The 22,515-nt window shown below is 43.8% G+C and overlaps 1 protein-coding gene across 1 annotated transcript in view; it reads right to left on the minus strand.

Annotated features, from left to right (window-relative positions):
• med23 (mediator complex subunit 23) overlaps positions 1 to 22,515 on the minus strand; it is a 94,814-nt gene that overhangs the window by 67,636 nt on the left and 4,663 nt on the right. The window contains exons 2-11 of the mRNA XM_084314433.1: positions 22,483 to 22,514; positions 19,826 to 19,913; positions 19,232 to 19,356; positions 18,107 to 18,218; positions 17,499 to 17,597; positions 16,957 to 17,058; positions 14,013 to 14,082; positions 12,976 to 13,088; positions 12,689 to 12,784; positions 452 to 661 (exon numbers count right to left, since the gene is read on the minus strand). Coding sequence (XP_084170559.1) covers positions 452 to 661; positions 12,689 to 12,784; positions 12,976 to 13,088; positions 14,013 to 14,082; positions 16,957 to 17,058; positions 17,499 to 17,597; positions 18,107 to 18,218; positions 19,232 to 19,356; positions 19,826 to 19,913; positions 22,483 to 22,514 — 1,047 coding nt within the window. The remainder of the gene's footprint in view (positions 1 to 451; positions 662 to 12,688; positions 12,785 to 12,975; positions 13,089 to 14,012; positions 14,083 to 16,956; positions 17,059 to 17,498; positions 17,598 to 18,106; positions 18,219 to 19,231; positions 19,357 to 19,825; positions 19,914 to 22,482; position 22,515) is intronic.

Consider the following 22,515-nt stretch of genomic DNA (forward strand, 5'->3'; position numbering starts at 1 on the left):
TAGCTTTGACTGTGAATAACACCATGCTCAAATTGACCAGACCTGAAAAATCTAAGCAAATTAATAGATGGAAGATGATTAAACAGAAGGTTTTGTAGATACAGTACTGAATTATGCCATCCGGACACATGCAATTTGAAATATGATTATAGAATATAGAATATCAGGCATAAAATGGTTATGCGATTAATTATTTACAAATCCTGTAATTAATTAGATACATTTTTTTAATCGCCTGACAGTACTAATTGTTTCATATCAAATCCATTGTGGTGGTGTACAGAGACAAAATTATGAAAACTGAAACGGTTTATATGACCTCCTATATGAGACAAGCTAGCCAACTGAAACAGTTGATATTACCTCCTATATGAGACAAGCTAGCCAACTGAAACAGTTTATATTACCTCCTATATGAGACAAGCTAGCCAACTGAAACAGTGTTTATTACCTTCTGGTGCAGTGACAGCACCATGTGAGGGAAACTAGCGAACTGAAAGAGCACGAAGAAGATGAGCTGTGATGAGAGGTGTTGCCATAGTAACTGGCTGGTCCCCCCGATGTCGGTGTCGAAGTGGTCCGTCTCAGTTTCGGAGCGCTCCATGGCGTAGACCACCAGGTCCACCAACTGCTCCTCCAGAACTGGACATCGCTGTTTATGCTGACAGACAGACAGGTAGACAGACAGGTAGGTAGATAGATAGGTAGACACACACAGACAGACAAGACAGACACAGATAGTGACAGATATATAGACAGATAGACACAAAGACAGTTAGAAAGACAGACAGATAGACAGTTAGACACACACAGACAGATAGTGAATCAAGAAGAGTGGTAGAGAGGAGGAGGGTAAAGAAGGATAAAGGTGATACATCAGGAGGACAGCAGAGAAGAGAGTGAGAGAAATAGAGAGGTGAGGAGAGAGAGGGGTGGGGAGACAGAGAAAGAAATGGAGAGACAGAGAGAGAAGATAGCAGTTTGCGACAGCAACAGAAAGAGAAAAATAAAGAGACAGAAAGAATGATAGGTGGAGGGGTGAGAGAAGAGGAAGAAAAATATTGAGAGAGAGAGAGAGAGAGAGAGAGAGAGAGAGAGAGAGAGAGAGAGAGAGAGAGAGAGAGATGTGTGTGGGTGAGAGAGATACACAGAGACAGATACATTAGACTTCACTGTCTAAATGATGCAACAAAAAACATTTCTTCCATTTTCTCCCCAATTTAGTCATTATGCCAATTCCTTGTGTACCACGGTCCTGGCCGCTGTTGTAACGGACTGGGGAGGGTGTAGACTACCACATGTCTCCTCTAACTGTCTGGGGAGGGTGTAGACTACCACATGTCTCCTCTAACTGTCTGGGGAGGGTGTAGAACTACCACACGTCTCCTCTAACTGTCTGGGGAGGGTGTAGACTACCACATGTCTCCTCTAACTGTCTGGGGAGGGTGTAGACTACCACATGTCTCCTCTAACTGTCTGGGGAGGGTGTAGAACTACCACACGTCTCCTCTAACTGTCTGGGGAGGGTGTAGAACTACCACATGTCTCCTCTAACTGTCTGGGGAGGGTGTAGAACTACCACACGTCTCCTCTAACTGTCTGGGGAGGGTGTAGAACTACCACATGTCTCCTCTAACTGTCTGGGGAGGGTGTAGAACTACCACATGTCTCCTCCGATACACGTGGAGTCGCCAGTTGCGTCTTTTAACATGACAGATAGGAGTTTCACTGGGAGCGTAATGCACACAGAGGTTCACGTTATCTCCCCCAGATCCCCTCCTTGCTGAACTGGCACCCTAAAAGACCACTAGGAGTGGCTGTTGCGGCGACCAGGACTCCCCACCGGCTTCCCACTCGCAAACACTGCCAATTGTGCTCGTAGGGATGTCTGACCAAGCTAGAGGTACCACTGCCGGGTCTCTGTGGTGGCAGGCGAGTGCTTAGACCGCTACACTACCCACATTAGGGGTGGGGGGAAAAAGTACGTAGTAATACGTAGTAGTATCGCGATACTTTGCGTGGCGATACTGTATCGATACAGGGACGCCAAGTATCGATATTTAATTATTTATAAATAAAAAATAATTATAATATTTTTTTATATAAGGAAGTTGAATTGTTCATTTCAATAATAATAATAATAATAATAATAATAAATTGGATTTTAAGAGAGAAGCGCCTTTCTCAGACTCAAGGACACTGTACAAGGAAAGGGTGGAAAAATTAAAAATTTGAAAAAATAAAAGATAAAAAAAATTTAAAATTATGAATATGAATATGTGTATAGTAACAACAGGAAAAAACAAATAAGATAAAGAAAGGAAGCAAGGTGCTGTGCAATTGGATGAAGTGGTTGAAATTAACAAAAAAAAAAAAAAAAAAAAAACAAAAAAAAAAAACGGGTCTGTGGCTTAAAAGAAAAGAGTCAGGGGTGGGGGGGGGGCTACTTGGGAGCGGGCCGTGTTGCGTGAAGGCAAGTGTGAACAGGTGGGTTTTTTTTGGTTCGTTTTGAAGAGGTTGATGGTGTCAGAGCCTCAGATGGAGGGGGAGAGGGAGTTCCACAGCCTGGGGGCAGCTACAGCGAAAGCTCGGCCTCCCAGTGTGGAACGCCTGGTGCGGGGGATGGTGAGGAGGTCGGAGTTGGAGGAGTGGAGGCCTCGTGCTGGAGTGTAGGGGTGGAGTAGGTTGGTCAGGTAGGAAAGGGCCAACCCGTGCAGGGATTAGTAGGTGAGGAGGATCTTGTAGGGGATTCGGTAGTTGATGGGGAGCCAGTGGAGTTTTTGCAGGGTGGGGGTGATGTGCTGCCAGGGTTTGGTGTGCGTGAGGACCCTCGCAGCAGAGTTTTGGACGTTCTGTAAGCGATCCAGAACCTTCTTGGAAGCACCAAGAAGGATTCCGTTACAGTAGTCGAGGCAGGAAGTGATGAAGGCGTGAATGAGTGTTTCCGCTGAGGCGTCGGAGAGTGAGGGTGGAAGAAGGCAGATCTGGTGACAGACTTGACGTGAGGGTGAAATGAGAGGGTTGAGTCGAGTATTATGCCCAGGTTCCTTACCTCCGTGGAGGGGCAGATGGAGTAGCCATCCACTGAGAGAACAAGGTGGTCGATCTTTTGGAGGAGGGCTGGGGAGGCTACAACTATTAATTCGGTCTTCTTGCTGTTGAGTTGAAGGAAGTTGGTGGTCATCCATGTTTTTATGTCCTGTAGGCAGGCAGTGAGGGAGGGGGGAGGAAGGGGAGCCGAGGGTTTGGTGTGGAGGTAAAGCTGCGTGTCGTCTGCGTAAGAGTGGAAGTGGAGGCCATGTTTCCTTATGATATCACCGAGTGGGAGGTAGATCATAAAAAGGAGCGGACCTAGCACCGAACCCTGGGGAACACCCTGTTTAACAGGTGCTGGAGCTGACCTGGACCCCCAGAGGGAAACATACTGCCACCTGTTGGTAAGGTAGGATGTGAACCAGGACAAGGGGTACCAGTGATGCCAAGGACACTTTCCAGGCGGTCTAGGAGGATTGAGTGTGAGATGGTGTCGAAAGCAGCTGAGAGGTCCAGGAGGATGAGGATGTTGATGTAGCCAGCATCAGCAGCCATGAGGAGGTCATTTGTTACCTTGATCAGGGCGGTCTCTGTGCTATGTTTAGCCATGAACCCAGACTGGAGTGGTTCGAACAGGTCATGGTGGGCCATGTGACTCTGTAGCTGGGCAGCTACTGCGTGCTCGAGGACCTTGCTGAGGAAGGGGAGGTTGGAAATGGGGCAGAAGTTGTTGAGGTTAAAGGGGTCCAGTTTTTTGAGAATTGGGGTGACTGCTGCCACCTTCAAGTCAGCAGGGACGGAACCAGTGGACAGGGATGAGTTAATGATGTCTACCATGAGAGGACAGAGAGCAGGCAGGCCAGCCTTCACCAGGGTGGTGGGCATAGGGTCCAGAGAGCAGGTAGAGGGCTTAGAGCCTGACACCAACTCCATAATGGAGTCAGTGTCCACCAGGGAGAAGGATGAAAAGGAGTAGGTGAGATGGGGCAGAGGGTCATGTTTAACAACCGGAGGTGTGGGGGACACAGGAGTAGACTGGAGCTGCTGGTAGATGGTATCGATCTTGGTTTGGAAGAATTCTGTGAATCTGTTGCAGAGATCAGAGGAGGTGGTCTGGAGGGGGTTGTCAGGGGGCTGGGGGAGTTTGGTGATGGTGGGCTTTGGAATTCCCTTGGCCTTTGGAGATGACATCTGAGTAGAAGGAGGACTTGGTTTGGGTGAGGGCGAGTCTGTAGGAGATGATGTGGTCAGAGTAGGCCTGGGCATGAACAGCAAGGCCTGTTTTCCTGCAGCGCCTCTCCAACTGGCGGCCCTTGGCTTTCATGGAGCGGAGCTCAGGGGTGTACCAGGGGGCGGAGTGTGTAAATGTAACAGTGCGGGTTTTAAGGGGTGCGAGGGAGTCCAGGGTGGCAGCAAGGGCTGTGTTGTAGGTGTTCACCAACTCAATGGTTGAGAGCAGCTGAGAATCATGAGCGAGGTGGGAGCTCAGGGCGTTGGTGAGGTCAGTGGGGGTGATATTTTTTGTGTTCCTGTACGTCATGGGGCGCTGTGGACAGCCAGAGGAGGAGGGGACAGGAACTAAGAACTTAACTGCAAGATGATCAGCAACGTGGAGGTCCACGCCACTGAAATTGGAGGGAGTGATGGTCTCGGTGGAACACAACAGGTCCAGTATGTGGCCTCTGGTGTGGGTGGGGAAATCTACATGCTGAAAATTTTAAATATTGATCTCGATGACGTCGTAATCCGTCATTGGCAGATTAAGCATGGCGAGGAATGACGTCTTAATCAGTCAATGGCGGAGAATGGGTTAATGTAATGAGATTTGTTATTGAGGGACCGAGTGTTGAGGAGAGCAAAACTGGTCATGTGAACAGGGGCAGGAGCGCTGGGAGTGTGTAGCTGTAAGGGCCGGAGTAGGCTAAAATCCTTTGTGAGTATTGATCTCGTGATATTCCCCGTGCTATTATGCAGAGGTCTCGCAGGGTTTCCTGTGCTACTAGCGCCAGCTGCAACAGAGCTCTGACGACACGTCAGATCTGCGACACGGCGACCAGCAGAACAGATAGATGGAATAGCTGGGTGTCCAGGCTGGGAGTAGACAAACTTCCTCCGAGTGCTTCTGTGGATGTAGCGAGGCCGGCGAAGAAGTCCAAGTTGTTTTATGGGTGTGACGAACGTTGGAAAGTTGTGGTTGTTGAGACTCAGGAGTTGCGGGATGGAGTATTTCAACATACCGGGCGCCGAAGCGGTTAGCCAAATGCTAACTGTTAGCCATGGAGGACTGATGTTTGGTGCACAGAGCTGGAGTGCTAGTAGCCAGACGGACCATAGCATGGCAGGAGGGGAGTGGATGTCCGGGGGTGAAACAGGAGAGATGAGATTCCAGATGGAACACAGGAGGATCAGGTCGTCGGGAGGGAGAGGGGCTGGCAGACAGCTGGTGATCGGTAGTGAGTTTTGGCGATGCAGGAGGAAGCTCTGACAGCCGTTAGATCAGTCGAAAACCGTGCAATAATCCCAAGGTAAGACGCTTTGAAGCAATCTAACGTTTAGCCATGTAACTTTGTCTAAAAGAAAGCAGGTAAAAACGTAAAACTTAGAGACGTAGGAGAAGCGGCGAACAGATGAGCGCCAGCGTCCTCTCACACGTCCACTGTCTTTTTACTGTCCTGTAATAGTACAGTAGTCCACACACATGTGCATTCAGTTAAATTGGAATATGACTGTAATACAAACAGTTCAGTTTGTCAGGTACATGCAACACAGATTACAGTGTTGACATCTGTCTGCTTGAGAAAATACCATGTTCTGCAATACAAATGATTGAAGTGAGATGAACAGAAACTTTATTTTATTAGATAAAACATGTTGACAAAGTTTTACTTTGCAGTTGAAAAAAGGTAATAAATTGCAATATTAATATCGCAATACTAAGCATATCGCAATATATTTAGTATTGCAATACTATCGTATCCTGACTCAAGTATCGTGATAGTATCGTATCGTGAGGCCTCTGGTGATTCCCACCCCTAACCCACATGCCCAGATATCTTTTTTGTATCCTCTTTTTCTCTGCCTGATTTTTCTATTTTTCTCCCCATCCCAATTTAGTCGTTATGCCAATTCCCCCCCTCTCCTACCTGGTTGTTGTGCGCATGTTCCTCCTACTGGTCGGTACAAGGGAACCCTGAATTCTACCACATGCTTCCTCCGACACATGTGGAGACAGCCAGCGGCTCTCTTCTCACCTGGCAGCGAGGACTCTCATTGGTGAAGCGTAACATGTGGGAGGTCACGCTGCCTTCACCATTTCCTGCCTTTCGCTGAGCAGGCGCCCAGACCTGACCTGATTACCACCCTCGACTTCCCTCCCGCTAACTCAGCCAAACGAGTTAGTATGACGATCGGCCCAGGCCGCAGGCAATGCTGACTCCGGGAGTCGAGACCGCAGCCTCTTGCATTGGTGACGAGCGTAATCTCCTCTACGCCAATTCTTGTATGAAAGGTGCTATACAAATAAAGGTTATTATTATTATGTAATTAATTATGTAACTAATTGTGTAAAATAGGCTTACTTGCCTATACATTGTGGCCACATATGGGTATTGCAACATATGTGTATTTTCAGATTTTCTTTTTTAATGATAATATCTTATGTCATTGTTTTTCTTAAAGCAATATCGTCAGTAGGGGGTTTTCAATATCACCCAATGCTGGTGTCTGCTCCATCTATATCCTGTTACATCTCAGCACGGCCACTTGACAGTTGCGATGCCTCAAAAAGTGGGTTTGTGCGACAGACATCACACTGTTGACTGTTACCATAGATACCACTGTAGTACTAAATGCAGGATGAGGGACTGTTACCAGGGCTACTACTGTGGTACTAAATGCAAGATGGGGGACTGTCACCATGGCTACCACCACTGTAGTACTAATGCAGGATGGGGGACTGTCACCATGGCTACCACTGTAGTACTAATGCAAGGTGGGGACTGTTATCATGGCTACCACTGTAGTACTAATGCAGGATGGGGGACTGTTACCATGGCTAACACTGTAGTACTAATGCAGGATGGGGGCCTGTTACCATGGCTATGGCTACCATTGTATGACATATCCCATCCTAGAAAAACCTTCAGCTCACACAACGACACAACACAAGACAGCATGGCACAGCACAGAGCAGAGCAGAACAGAGCAGAACGGAACAGAACAGAACAGAAGGAAGAACAGGCAGCATAAACCAGCAAAGCATGCCACTGCACACACAAACCATGCATGTTGTGTAGGATCTGGTGGAGGAGAGGTGCTTCAGTTCCTCTCAACACTGAGTGCAAGCCTCCCCCAGAGCATCGTCATGCCTACAGGATCTACAGTTAAACCTGGTTGCTGTGGCTTAATGAGCTGTGGGCTGTCAGTTAAACCTGGTCGCTGTGGCTTAATGAGCTGTGGGCTGTCAGTTAAACCTGGTTGCTGTGGCTTAATGAGCTGTGGGCTGTCAGTTAAACCTGGTCAGTTAGCAAGCTGTGATTTTGGCTCCCATTTCACCCAATGGGTATGAGCTCTAAATACAACTAAAAGCAGTGATTGATTGGTTTACAGATACTTGAATCAAACGTGTTGTCTCACTGACCGGAGGGTGGGACAGAGAGGGGGCGTGGCATTTTAAATAACAGGAAACAAATTTTGGTCTCCATAATTTACTCGCCAATGACAAAATTGACCAGCATTTAGTGCCTGGTGGGTGTTAATTTTGGAGCCATTTAAAAGGTTTTCACATTCCTCAACTGCCATGTTTAGAATAGTAAATGTTGACTGAACACAGACTGGCTGCCTGCACAGCGCCTGGTAGAATTTGCTAACTTATCACCCACAGTCAGAAGTTATTAGCATTTGGCTAGTGGCAGGAGCCAATTTCAAGATTCAAATTGTACACCATCTACACGCCCTGCCCTGCCTTGTACCACGGGCTCCTTCCCACAGATATCTGTGTCCACATTTCATAAATCGGCACGAGAACAGCACAGTGAAGTAGGGGCCACCACACCGAGTTATACAGTGAAAATAAACTTTCTTTTGAGTTTGACAAGTAGGGAGAAAACCAATTCACAGCAGTACTAGAAATGCTGATGCATATTTTTCAAGTCTGTCAGGATGGATGGTATAAGATCCGTCATGGTGGTATAAGATCTGTCATGGTGATGGTGTGAGATCTGTGATGGTGTGAGATCTGTCATGGTGTGAGATCTGTCATGTGGTATAAGATCTGTCATGGTGATGGTGTGAGATCTGTGATGGTGTGAGATCTGTGATGGTGTGAGATCTGTCATGGTGTGAGATCTGTCATGTGGTATAAGATCTGTCATGGTATAAGATCTGTAATGTTGCGAGATCGGTGGGACTGCATTGCTATTAAACAGATAAAATAACCCATTAAATACATTTGAACTATGATGTAAGCAAAAGCCTATTAATACTATTCAAATCACTATTTAAAAACGTTGTGTGGGCTTCTGAATGTCCAACTCTCTCTAATTAGCAAGCTAAGAGCACCATAGTAACATATGCCAGACAACACTGATGGTATTTTGCCTCAGTTCTGTGTATAGCTGTATCCCTCCTAGCTGCCATCATGGGCTAAAACACCAGGCAACAACCACAGGACACCCACACATGCAGAGCAGCAGGGCTTGAAACAACACAGCAGAGTATCATATTAGAAATACAGTACTAACCTGGCAAGGACCTGATAATATCACACTCAACCCCTGACTCAACCCTAAACCTAACCCTGGGCCTCAAAGTGCCAACACGTCTACCTGACTCAAACCTAACCCTAACCCTTGGCCTCAGAGAGCCAAGACGTCTACCTGACTCAACCCTAACCCTAACCCTTGGCCTTAGTAGGTTAAGACTACTTGTCTGTCTATCTACCTGTCTGTCTTTCTAACCATCTGTCTACTTGTCTGTCTACCAGTCTATCTTGTGTTTCACTCTCTCCATCTATATATCTGTCTGTCTCTACTGTGGTCCTTTTCAAGCCCTGTGCCACTTTTTTATATTTTTTCGACCTCCCCACCCTCCTCCCAATTTCCCATTTCTAGGACGGCGATGGCATCATCAGCGTGTCTCAAAGCCAAGCATCCAATGGGCTGGTTAGCTGGCAGGTCAGGTGACCAGGAAGAGGACATACCTGGGCAACGTTCAGAGTCTAGAGGAAGAGAGTGGCCAAGAGATACAGACACACAACAGAGAGAGAAAGAGAGAGAGAGAGAGAGAGAGAGAGAGAGAGAGAGAGAGAGAGAGAGAGAGAGAAAGAGAAAGCAAGCTCATAGGGGAGAGACAAAAACACAAAGAGCAGAAGAGAGGAAGAAAAAGACAGACAGGAAACAGAGAGAAACGAGGAGAGAGAGAGTGACTGAAGAGTCTAAGTAGTTCATCAATGCCCTTCCTCTTGACTTCCATTAACATCAACTCAGCGCTTCACCTTCAGCAACATCTATCTGTTCAAACTGGATTCACCCAGTGTGTGTGCGTGCGTGCGTGTGTGTATGTGTGTTGTGGATGGTAAATCCAAAGCGTTCTGTTCGACCACCACGGTTCGGGGCACCTAGAGAGTTGGGTTTACTTTGGTACTGTGTGGAACCCTTTGCTGTAGTCTAATACATCATTCCTGGGGTGTGTATGGAGTGCTTTTGTTTGTATAACTGGCCTTTGACTATTTCCATGTACCGTCATACAACACTAAGAAAAAGGAATACCAAGTTAAGTTAGCATTAGTAATTAATGCTCGCTGCATTTAAATCCAATTTAAATCCAAAACCAAGTGGGACCTTTTAGTTTGTTCAGGCGAGGTGGTCTGTCAATCAGTTGGTCTAAAGAATGGCTATTAGGCTACTGGTAACGTTAAGTGGACATGAGCATTGTTTAAGTCTACTGTTTGGGTGCATTACAGATTTAGTTTAGTCTACGATAGAGATGGATTAAACAGCAACCGAGTATGAGAATAGCGCTAAGTGAGTTGTATGCAAGCGTCAATAAATGTATGGTTATGGGTCAGTTTGCATTGCCTCAGTCCGATATCAGCACAGGTAGAGATTCGGGAAGCAACTCCTCCCCAAAGTATTTACACAAACCAACCTCTGTATTGAGATTCCAAAATCCATAATCAAGGCCACGTCCACTATATAGGCTACACAGATGGATAAACTCAAAGCAAAGTTACCAGACTGCCCACAACTCTTTGATTACACCGGAATGAGAACAAATAAAATATTCAGACACGCCCCATTATGAGAGCCATAATAAAAAGATAATTGATAATAAACAAGTATGTGTTCCTTATGTTTTTCAGCTAATGTATTGAAGGCAAAACTTTTTTTTTTTTATTATTATAATTTTTTACCAAATACTATTCGAGTTAGCAATGGAATTGTTTCTCCCCACTGAACTGTAGCAAAAACTGTGACCCTAAAGCCACTATATGAACCGAACCATGATTTTTTTTAACCGTTCCACCCCTAGTGTGTCTGTGCATGTGTGTGCGTGTGTCTTTGTGCATGTGTGTACATGTGTCTATGTGTGTGTGTGTGTGGGGGGGGGGGGGGAGGGGGGGTCAGAGCATGTCTACCACCACACAGTGTAATTAGAGGTCAAGAATAGAACGTCAAGAACCTCTTATAATAATAACTGGATGTTTTCTTCTTCTTTCTTCTGTATGTGTGTTTATTGCAGCCCATCGAATCCATTGGTCACTTTTCATGAAAACTGGCACAGTGATGGAGGACCATGTCAAGTATGGTGCTCTTGTTCTGTTCTTGACTTAGTTATGTTTTCTTCTTGACTTGTTTAAAGAAGACCTGTACGGCCCATGGGGACATTAACGTGTGTTGTCGGGCCTTATAAATAAATCTGATTTGATTTAAGTAACCACAGACCCCCCCCATAGCGCCACCATAAGCCCAAGGTTTCAAGAGTAAAAAGGCATAAAATCAATGGCACCTTGCTACATGGCTGTGATCTGAGGTTGTCCGGACACCTTCATGCGCTGGTACCTAATATGTCAATTAGGAATTTTGTCTGAACACATTCTCATTCACATTGTGTTCAAATGTGACACAAATTGGCTTACCCGTTTGTCCAGGTATCTATTATCTATTACTAGACATATTATCTATTATCCATTACGGGACAAATTATCTATTACCAATCAATTGATTTAACCTTTTCATTTTGAAATGTTGATTTCAATATCCCAGTTCTTGTATTAGCTAGGTTACAGTTATTGTATTAGCTAGGCTACAATTCTTGTATACGCTAGGCTACAGTTTTTGTATTAGCTAGGCTACAGTTTTTGTATTAGCTAGGCTACAGTAATTGTATTATCTAGGCTACAGTTATTGTATCAGCTAGGCTACAGTTATTGTATAAGCTAGGCTACAGTTATTGTATTAGCTAGGTTACAGTTATTGTATCAGCTAGGCTACAATTATTGTATTAGCTAGGCTATAGTTATTGTATTGGCTAGATTACACTTATTGTATTAGCTAGGCTAGAGTTATTGTATTAGCTAGACTACAGTTCTTGTATTAGCTAGGCTAGAGTTATTGTATTAGCTAGACTACAGTTATTGTATTGGCTAGGCTACAGTTCTTGTATGAGCTAGGCTACAGTTCTTGTATTAGCTAGGCTACAGTTCTTGTATTAGCTAGGCTACATTTCTTGTATTAGCTAGGCTACAGTTCTTGTATTAGCTAGGCTACAGTGCTTGTATGAGCTAGGCTACAGTTATTGTATTAGCTAGGCTACAGTTCTTGTATTAGCTAGGCTACAGTTCTTGTATTAGCTAGGCTACAGTTATTGTATTAGATAGGTTACAGTTATTGTATTAGCTAGGCTACAGTTCATGTATTAGCTAGGCTACAGTTATCACTTGGGACTTGGCTAATGAAGAAATGTGTTTGGGTTTGGGTTTGACTGATTGGAAATACAAGGATTGTGAATAATTCCAATCACACTTCCAAAACGTTTTGGGCATGTATAACATTACCATGCCTGGAAAACAGTATTTTCAAATTCACCACAACCGTAGGCAGCCTGATTTACCATATTTACCAAATCATTTTTGGGTGGTGGTCTGTGGCCTGATAAAAGGTTATGATGACCATGGTACAACTTGCTTGGTCTGGGCTGAGACGACACTGAATGGAGCCAACAGGGCAAACCAACACCAGTGCATTATGGGTCAGCTCACAGGGATTGGCTGGCTCAACTTCCTGGTTGTACACTAGAATGATAAAACGAGCATGAGATGCAGCCACAGTGTTTCTATGACAACACAGACCCATTCTAGTCTTATAAATCTAGCTTCTACAGAAGCTGGGTTACGAAGGTAAGGGGGGCGGGGGGGGGAGAGGGAAGAGAAGACGGAGGAGAGGAGTACAGAAAGATGAGAAAAACAGAAGAGGAGTAGGAGAGGAGTAGAGGAGAGGCGTAGCGGTAGAGGAGGAGTAGGGAGAAGTAAGGAGAGTAGAACGGAGAGAATATAAGAAAGGAGGAGTAAAAGAAAAAAAAGGAGGAATAAAGAAGAGGATGGGTAGAAGAGGAGGAGGAAGAGGCGGAGTAGCAGTGGTAGAAGAGAAGAAGTTACCGATTTGTTGAGTCCTAACATGTTGCAGACCATCTCTCTGGAGTAGGGCTGCTCCAGGACGTAACGCAGGAGGCCAGTCTGAGGTTCAAACAGGTCCTACAACAAACACATGACAATGATCTGTCTGTCCGGCTGTCTGTGTGTGTATCCGTGCGTCTATGTGCCTGTGTGTCTGTCTATGTGTCTGTCTGTATATCTGTCTGTGTATCTATGTGCCTGTGTGTCTGCATGTGTCTGTCTATATGTCTGTGTGTGTCTGTGTGTGCGTGTGTGTGTGTGTGTGTTACCTTGCCATAGGGCAGCATTCCCTTCAGAGGGAATCTCAGAGTGGTAGGGTCCAGCTTCCATGAGTTGCAGATCGCTCCGCTGTTATTAACCACTGGTAGCAAGCTACATCGACCTGCACACATGCACGCACACACACACACACAAATGTTATAGATAGCCTCACTGTTATTAACCACTGGTAATAGACTGCATCTATATAATGTGGGCATACACACACAGCAATTACCAGCCAAATCTGGCTGAAGTCTGTCTACTCTAGGGTTAGGCATCATTAGTGTTGAGTATTGTTAGAGTTGGGTATCATTAGGGTTGGGTATCGTTAGGGTTGTGTATTAGTGTTGGGTATTGTTAGGGTTGGGTATCTTCAAAGATGGGTATCGTTAGGGTTGGTTATTGTTAGCATTGGGTACCATTAGGGTATTGGTAGAGTTGAGTATTGTTAGGGGTGGGTATCGTTAGTGTTAGGCCTCATTAGTGTTAAGTATTGTTAGGGTTGAGTGTTGTTAGCGTATCATCAGGGTTTGGTATTGTTAGAGATGGTATCGTTAGGGTTGGGTATTGTTAGGGCTGGGTATAGCTAGGTTTGGTAATCTTTAGGGTTGGTAAGTTTTCCACTGGGGACATAATTAATAGTTAATAATAAAGTTATGGCCAGTGTGTGTTAAATAGGCACTATGTGATTTGTTGTACATTGTTTCATGTACAATTGGCCAGTTTGTGATGCACACTAAATAATCTGATAAGCTTTCATGTCTATTCCGTGAATAAATACATAATTCCTGCTTTTTGCGGGTATCATTTCTTCTTCAGTTACACAGATATGGTGATGTATCAGAGAGTACATTTCTTGCAATATATTGATTATGGCAGATATCATGTATTGAGATATTATCGTTATCGAGGGCCAAATATCATCAGAGTTCATATCGTCCCACCCCTACAAATCACCAGGTTAAACTTGGTTAATGGCATCTCTTGTTTTATCACAGCTTTTGTTACATCCCTACCTCTGTCACTCACTGTGTGTGTGTCTTACCGCAGATGGAATTGATTCTGGCCGTGGGTCTGAAACTGTCAACAAAGTCTGAGATCAAACTACCTAGAAGCTAGAGAGAGAGGGAGAGACATAGAGAGACAGAGAAGGGGGGACAGAGACAAAGAGAAACAGAGCGAGAGACAGAGACATAGAGAGAGAATGAGACATAGAGGGAGACAGAGAGAGGGAGACAGATGGAGAGAGAGACACACACAGGGAGAAAGAGACAGAGAGACAGAAAGAGTGACAGAGAGAGAAAGAGAGAGAGCAATGGAAAGAGAAAGAGATAAAAAGAGAGATGGGAAAAGAGAATTTCAGCATGTCGCTCAAAGTGTAGTTACAAGCTTTTACAGTTATAGTTCAGGTTAGGGTCAGATTAGAACCTTTATGAGGCACTACTTGTACTTGTCAATATTCTTCTTCTTCTTCCATGCACGAAAATGCACCAAACTTTGCACATACAGTAGGTCCAGTCCCATGCAAAACTATGTTAGGCCTGATGGTAGCAAACGTCTGTACACATACCTGCATATAATCCTTTTTACATATACAGTTACAGCTACATACTGTCTACCTTTCTACCGCTGTGCCGACGGGGTTGATTTTGAGGTTGATTGCTGTTCTGTTATATGCCACCAGGAGGCGCAACGCCTGACAGAACTGATCCCGATTTGCAGCGTTGATAGGATAGCCACAGCGCTTCAGAAATAAGTCTCGAAATCCATAGCACACATGAAGAATATTTATATAAATTTGACATTCATAACTTATGATAAATTAAGACAACCTTTCTCTAGGCTTTTGAAAATGTAGGGGGGGAGCCAAGATAAATCGCTGATCGAAGCACAACTTTCCCAAAATAATATTTCCCAAACGAAGATACAAGATCATCATAAAATATTATTTCACAAACCCTAGATATATTATAAATATATTAATTGAAAATAGAGGAGAAACTGCCCCGTTAAATTTCGCCGTTCTGCTTGTCATCATGAATCTACAAGCATTTTATTTATCATATGAATTCCCCCCCCCCCCTCCCCCACGTTTTCTGTATTTTTTTCCCATCACAATTTAGTCGTTATGCCAATTCCCTTCCTGGTTGTTGGGCGCATTGTCCCACTGTCGGCCTAGGGAGGGTGTAGACTGTAGAACTACCACATGCCTCCTCCGATACATGTGGAGTCAGCCAGCCGCTTCTTTTCACCTCTCACTGGGGGAATGTAACACGTGCAGAGGTTCACGCTATTTCCCCCCGATCCCTTTCCTGCTGAACAGGCGCCCCGACCGACCAGTAGGACCCGCAGTTTACAACGACCAGGACACATACCCCGCCGGCTTCCCACCGGCTAACACTGCCAATTGTGTTAGTAGGGACGACTGACCAAGCCGGAGGTACCACTGACAGCGGGATTCGATCCCAGAGTCTCTGCGGTGGTAGGCGAGTGCATTCTCCACTGCGCTACCCAGCCGTGCTTTATCATATGAATTTTATGATCAAATCTAAATATTCTGAAAAGCCACAGGCTTTTGTTTGCAAATCGATGAATTATCAAGCGGAGAACAGAGAAAAAGCAATGCATTTATTTACTGAACTCAAAAATGCTTCAAATTATTTTCTAATTATCTTCACCTAGAAAATAAACAAAAAACCTAATTATATCATAAAAAAGTGCTCAAATACTTTGTTATTATGCAACGTGATAAAACTGTCTCGGTCTGCAAGTGCATTTGCGCTGCGTATTAGAGGGGCTTGAAGCTCTTTTATAATCAGAGGATAGTGGATAGGACAAAAACTGAACCAGAATTCATATTTAACATCTAAATTCGTTAAGATTGGACATTTGAAAAATATCTCAATCTGCCAGCGCATATGCACTGTGTATTCAAGCTGAGAACAGGGCAGCTGCAGCTCGCAGCTCTTTTATAATCACATATGTACAGTATGTATGTTGAGTGTTAAATTAAGATAAGTTATTTTGAACGTGATTCATTCATTGCGCACTAGTTGAGAACCATTTCAGAATGCACTGCCTCTATTCTATAAGAGAAACTATAATGCAGCAATGTCCACAGGGGGGGGGGGGGGGGGGGCTTAGGGGTGGACACAAGAGCTATTGTTCACACCTGACTGCCAAGGTGTTAAAATGCTATAGGTTTGAGCTCTCCTCCCCCTTTGGAATGCAAATACAAGCAGCTGATTCTGCATCTGTTTGTAACATAAACTTTCCACTGCTCATTTTGTCCGGACAACAGACGTGCTGTCCATGTCCGACAGCGATTAATTGCACGGATGTAGGATGAATAAAACCTTTAAACAAGAATTTGACTTACTATTTTTCTCCCCTCCCCTTTACTAGAGGCATAAAAAGTAAAAAAGTAACCTTGTGTAAACCGAGCTCCCCTACTGGTCGATACCGTTAAAACGGCAACCACCGGAAACCACTCTGCAGGGTGGACCGTCCTAAACGCTACATCTGTATGTAGATACTGCAGATATATCTGTACATATCGCTTACCTACTCTTACTAGTTACACTGCTGGCCAGTACAACTTACGGTATCACTGTACAATGTACATATTAATACTACAACTCTGTACACATACATCTGATTAGCACTATTAATCAGTAGTACTCATTTATATATGTTATATACAGTTTAATTACTTGTGCATTGTATATTACTATTTCACTTTACTGTTACATTCGCACTCTTCGTTGTACTGTACTTGTGCTGCATGATAATGACAATACATTTGAATCTAATCTCATCTACAAGTCTGTAATATTTCATACGCTGGTACGTACCTAGAGTTAATTATGAAGTCCAGGTCTCCCTTGCAAAAGAGATCTTGTATCTCAATGGGACTTCCTGGTTAAATAAAGGTTAAATAAAAAAAAAAAAAAAAAAAAATTGATTGATTGATTGATTGATTGACCTACCCAGTGAGACAGCTGGCCTTCAGGGTAGAGCTTCCTGATCTCTGTGATGGCAAAGTAGGCCGGGAGGAGACATGCATTTCTGTCCAGAATGTACTCCACAACCTGAGACACACAACAGAAAGGTTAAGTCTGATATGTCTTGTAGTTCTGGTATTAAGACGGACAGAAAGACAGATACAAAATAAAAGATTTCATTTTATAAACCGACATGACGGCAGACGGTTAGACAGACAAACAGACAGACAGATAACCAGACAAACATACACGTAAACAGACAGACGGATAACCAGTAGGGGTGTCCCCGAAAATCAAGAATAGAAATCAAGAAAATAAATCGATTGATTGAGCAAAATGAGCTAAAATCGAATCAAATCGTGACCTTAAGCTCGAAAATCGAATTGCTATCAAGAGCTTGAGTGGCACCTGCTTGCACTTGATGTGAAGAGTGCACAAGTCTAATCCAATTGTAGATTTGGAGAATTGTTACACCCCTAATAACCAGACAAAAAGACAAACAGGCAGACAGACAGACAGACAGGTACCTGTCTAGCAGCCAGTAGTTGTTGTACCACAGCAGAGCTGACTGTAGTGGGGATGGTCTGAATCTTATCCAGAATGGCTTTCAACAGGTCACGTACTCCCTACACACACACACACACACACACACACACACACACAGAGCTGAAGGAACACATAACAGGAAATACAAAAGGAACGCACTCAGACAGCAGACCTCCATGAGGCCTCACCCTTTCCCCACTTTGCTGTTACTTTCACATGCAACATTGTACTGGGTAGATGACAGAAACAAGATATTGGCACATGGCGGCACTAGAGGAAAGTTCACAGGGTCATCAACAGGTTTCTCCCTCTAGGGGTCATAAATATTCACAGCAGATCTTGTGACTGTACAACTAATACATCAGAAGATACACTAATTTGAAAGTGGAAGGTTTGGCCTGATGGTGGTGCTAAAGGAAAGGTCCTGGGGCCTCTAGGGGTCCTGAATGTACACAGCAGATTACTTTTATATGGTGAGAAATCCTCACACTCACACACACAAACAAAAACAGTACCTCTTGCTAAAGCAAAGGTAAACATGTGACAGTGTCTGTATGGTTGTGTGTGTGTGTGGTTGTGTGTGTCAGACCTTGTAGTCGACCCCTCCGATGATCTTTCTGATGAGGTTGAAGGTCAGCGCCCAGAGCTGAGTTCTCTCCCACTCCAGACTGTCAGAGCTGATCAGAGCTACACACACCATCCTGAGAGAGACACACACACATAGAGAGATAGATAGAGACAGAAAGAGAGATAGAGAGACCGAGAGACACACACACAGAAATAGAGATAAAGACAGAGAGACAGAGAGATAAATAGTTGTTCTTTATTTATTGTGGCAAACCGGTGATAAAATGACTAGATGTGCTGTGATTATGTCATCATCCAGAAATCATCCAGTTGCCTTTGGTGACTCTGAGACTGATCTTTGCTGTAGTCACAGCAGGTGTAGAGTATAAATAAATGCTGCTGTGATGCTGATATGTGGCGCACGTTGATCTGACGCCACAGCTGTACATCCCCTGTTATTCTTCAGACCAGAGACTTCCTCTCCAACCACAGTCTGCAGGAAGGATCCATCGCCTATTTTATCACCTGTATTATTTTTCTTGTATAAAATGTAATTATTAAACACGGTCAGTATTACAATGTTGTAACTAGCAAAGTTTGCCAAGCATGTAGCCTAGTAGGGAAGGGCAGTATGAAAGGAATATCATATTACAGTATTTGTGACTCTGCACCGTCTAGCCCGGTTTGTTAAGTAGCTCACGATTTCTCAGAAAATGCCTAAATGTCGTGCAATTCAAAAATAGGTCGAAATGGATATATTGGCAATTTTGAGTGCTTTGAAATGCTCTCATTAAATTAATGAATGAGGATTAAAATATGAACCTTTACTTCGGGGGGGGGGGGGGGGGGGGTCAATAATTCTCTCTCTCTCTGATGGTGTTTAACAACTCGTGATGTCTTTGATGATGAATTGGTGTTTAACAATTAACAACATTATGTTCTATTTTTTTGTATTTTTTTTAATCTTGAAGATGTAAAGTCTTTTAAAGGCTTGTTGTAAAGATTTTTCATACAGTACAAAATAAAGTACTTAAAAAAAATCTAAAAAAGATCTCTCTCTCTCTCTCTCTCCCTCCCTCTCTCTCTCTCTCTCCCTCTCCCTCTCTCTCCCTCTCTCTCCCTCTCTCTCTCCCTCTCTCTCTCTCACCTTGGAGGCAGCAGGCTGGTCTCTACAGCCATGGCCAGACAGTCGTAGAGGAAGGAGATGCGTTTGGGGCTGTGTTGACTGTGGATGAACCTCACGATCCACTGCACACACTGATCATGAGACTCCTGGGGGGGTGTAACAATACACACACATTTTCCATATTCAATACAAATTTTGATTTCAAGGTCGATTTGGATTTTTGATTCTTTATCAATTAAAGAGACTAACATTGTCCGGCTATTTAACTTCCTGAATGAATATTTGTATACATTTTCACGATCCCCCAAATTCATCTCACGACCCGCCTTGAGAGTCCCGACCCTCAGGAGAGAAGAGAATGAGAGAAGAGAAGGAGAGAAGATAATGAGAGAAGAGAATGAGAGAAGAGAATGAGAGAAGAGAAGGAGAGAATAGACCAAGAGAAGAGAATGAGAGAAGAGACGAAGAGAAGATAATGAGAGAAGAGAATGAGAGAAGAGACGAAGAGAAGATAATGAGAGAAGAGACGAAGAGAATGAGAGAAGAGACCAAGAGAAAACAATGAGAGAAAAGACCAAGAGAAGACAATGCGAGTGTGTGTGTTTGTGTGTGTACCTGTGGTAATGTAGACCAGTATTGTCTGAAGGCTCCCAGACAGCTGATGAGTTTAGTTCTCTCATCCTCTGGACTGTCCGTGAACATCCTGCACACACATCCACACATAATGCATAAAGTATATTCTATCTATACAAACTATACAATGCAAGGTATATGCTATCAGCTGTGTGTGCATGTAATAATAATGAAAGTGTGCTTGTGTGGTGTGTAAGTCACTTAAGGTGCGTTTGTGTGTCTGCTCATGTGATCATTCAGAGTCTATCCATCAGTATTCTGTTGGCCCGGTAGAGGTAGCTGTTCAGTGTTCTTTTGGATATGGACCTAAGACTGTGGTACCGTCTGCCAGACAGTTTGTGGTTTAGGGGCTGGGGTATTTAAGGATCCTGTGTGCCTTGCATCCTACAGATCTTTTCGGCCGTTCACACTACTCTCTCCAGTGCTCAGCAGTCATTCTGGTTGGCATTTCCAAACCATGCAGTGGTGCCAGTATGCTCTCCGTGGTGCCTCTGTAGAAGGCCCCTCAGGATGTGTGGCCGCATGCCACATTTTTTCAGTCTCTTCAGAGGTGGTAGAGGCGTTGCTGGGTCTTTTTCTTTACCACATGGCCGGTGTGTGCACTCCCCAGTCCAGCTTCTTCGGAACTTGAAGCTGTTGACCCATTACACTGCAACCCCGTTCATGCTCGGCTCCTCCCTGCCTGTAAGTCAACGATCAGCTCCTTGGTCTCGTCAACATTGAGAGTGAGGTTCTCAACCTCACTCCTGTAGGCTGACCTGTCGCCGTCTGTGATCAGTCCCATCACTGATGTGTCGTCGGCGAACACCAGGGGGCAGTGTCTATTGCGTCATCATCTGTGGATCTGTTTACTGGTAGGCAAATTGGTGGGGGTCAAGGGAGGGTGGTATTAGGGCTGGGCGATAAAACGATAACGATAATTATTGCAATATATTTTTCCTCAACGATATGAAACGTGGTCGATCAAAAATTGATAATAAAAAATATTTTATTAGATTTTTTTAAATTTGTATTGTGACCTGCAACAGGGCAACTTTAAAACCAGAGACAGTGGACAGACTTGTCTTTCTTGCCTGCAACTTAAAGTAATGGCTTTGCTTGTCCAAATGACAATACTGACCAAATTGAGATTTTTCTCTTGTCCATTTATTTGGTTTGCTTTCTAATTTAAAATACAGTTTGAAACCGTCTGTACACAGTAGGCTATGTGTGCTAGCAGAGCTAGTCTCAAGTCACGAGTCACGGTTCGACCACCAAAAAAGCGCCAAAATATAGAAAAGAAACTAGCAGAGCCAGAACTGTTCCAACTCCCCTGGAGCCACAGCCACTTTCGCTTTCAAGTGTGAGGGGCTGTAACACTAAAGATGGCGGCAATAACAAAGAATTGCTGCAAAATAAACACACATTTGTTGTTTAAATAGTAATAATAATAATAAAAAAAAGAATAATCAAATTTTTTTAATACCAATAAAAATATCGATATCGAACGATATTTTTTTATACCATTTTTGGTCATATCGCCAAGCCCTAGATGGTATCTCCTCGAGGACAGTCCTTTACAATCCTGCTAGCTCTGCTGCACATGCCCGTAGCACTCTGCCTGGAATTCCATCTGGGCCGGCTGCTTTTCTGATGTTGATGCATGGTGGGGCTGTGACAGGCGGGGGAGTTTTTTTATTTAAATTTTTTTTACCTCAAAGTGGGTGTAGAAGGTGTTAAGCTCGTCCGGTAGAGAGGGAGCGATGGTGGCTGATTCGAAGGCTACATCTCTTTCCTTGAGGGCCACTCGAACTGCTGTGTTAATCCAGGATTTTTTGTTGGGATATACCTGGGTTTACTTTTCCGGTACGATGTGCATTTTTGGATGAATCCACACACCGCTTCTCAAGATTATCAGTAGGGATGCTCGATATTGGCTTTTTTACCGATACCGATATTGTCCAACTCTTAATTTCCAATACCGATATCAACCGATACCGATATATGCAGGGTTTCCCCCCCCAAAAAACGGAATAATTTCAGGTAATTAACATTACATATCTCTTGTTGTGGAATTAACATTAACATTATGCATACTTTTGACAATAAATAAAATCAGAAGTTGTTCTTACTTGCTTGCCTGGGTAAATAAAAGTTATAGAAATGTTAAAAAAAAAAAAAAAAAAAAAGATTATTGAAAACCGATACAGATATTTTCCGATATCACATTTGAATGCCAATATCGGCCGATAATATCGGACATCCCTAATTATCAGGCTCCTCAAACACACTCCAGTCTGTGCATGCAAAGCAGGCTTCAAGCGTGGCCTCTCAGTCGATGTTTTAATATATCAGCATCGGCTTGATGAGGGTTTTGTTTGGGTATGTGTACAACAGTATTGAAATAATAATATATATATTAATAATGCAGAAAGAGACCATGTTTTTATGTCTTATCACTTTACTGTTGGAACCTTTTCCATACAGACCATATCATATTTATATTGGTTATCTTATCTGCCATAACAGACAATCTATTATGGGTTATCTTATCTGTGTCAAAATGTTCATATCGGTGCATCCCTCGTAACAGTTTTAAATATGAATTATCATCAGTAGCAGATCACACTAGTGTGTGTGTGTATTTAAAACGGTCTTACCCAGCAAATGCCTCCTCAATCACCTCTGTCTTC

The sequence above is a fragment of the Notolepis coatsorum genome, assembly GCF_963971535.1.
Source record: "Notolepis coatsorum genome assembly, chromosome: 5".
NCBI classification, from domain to species: domain Eukaryota; kingdom Metazoa; phylum Chordata; class Actinopteri; order Aulopiformes; family Paralepididae; genus Notolepis; species Notolepis coatsorum.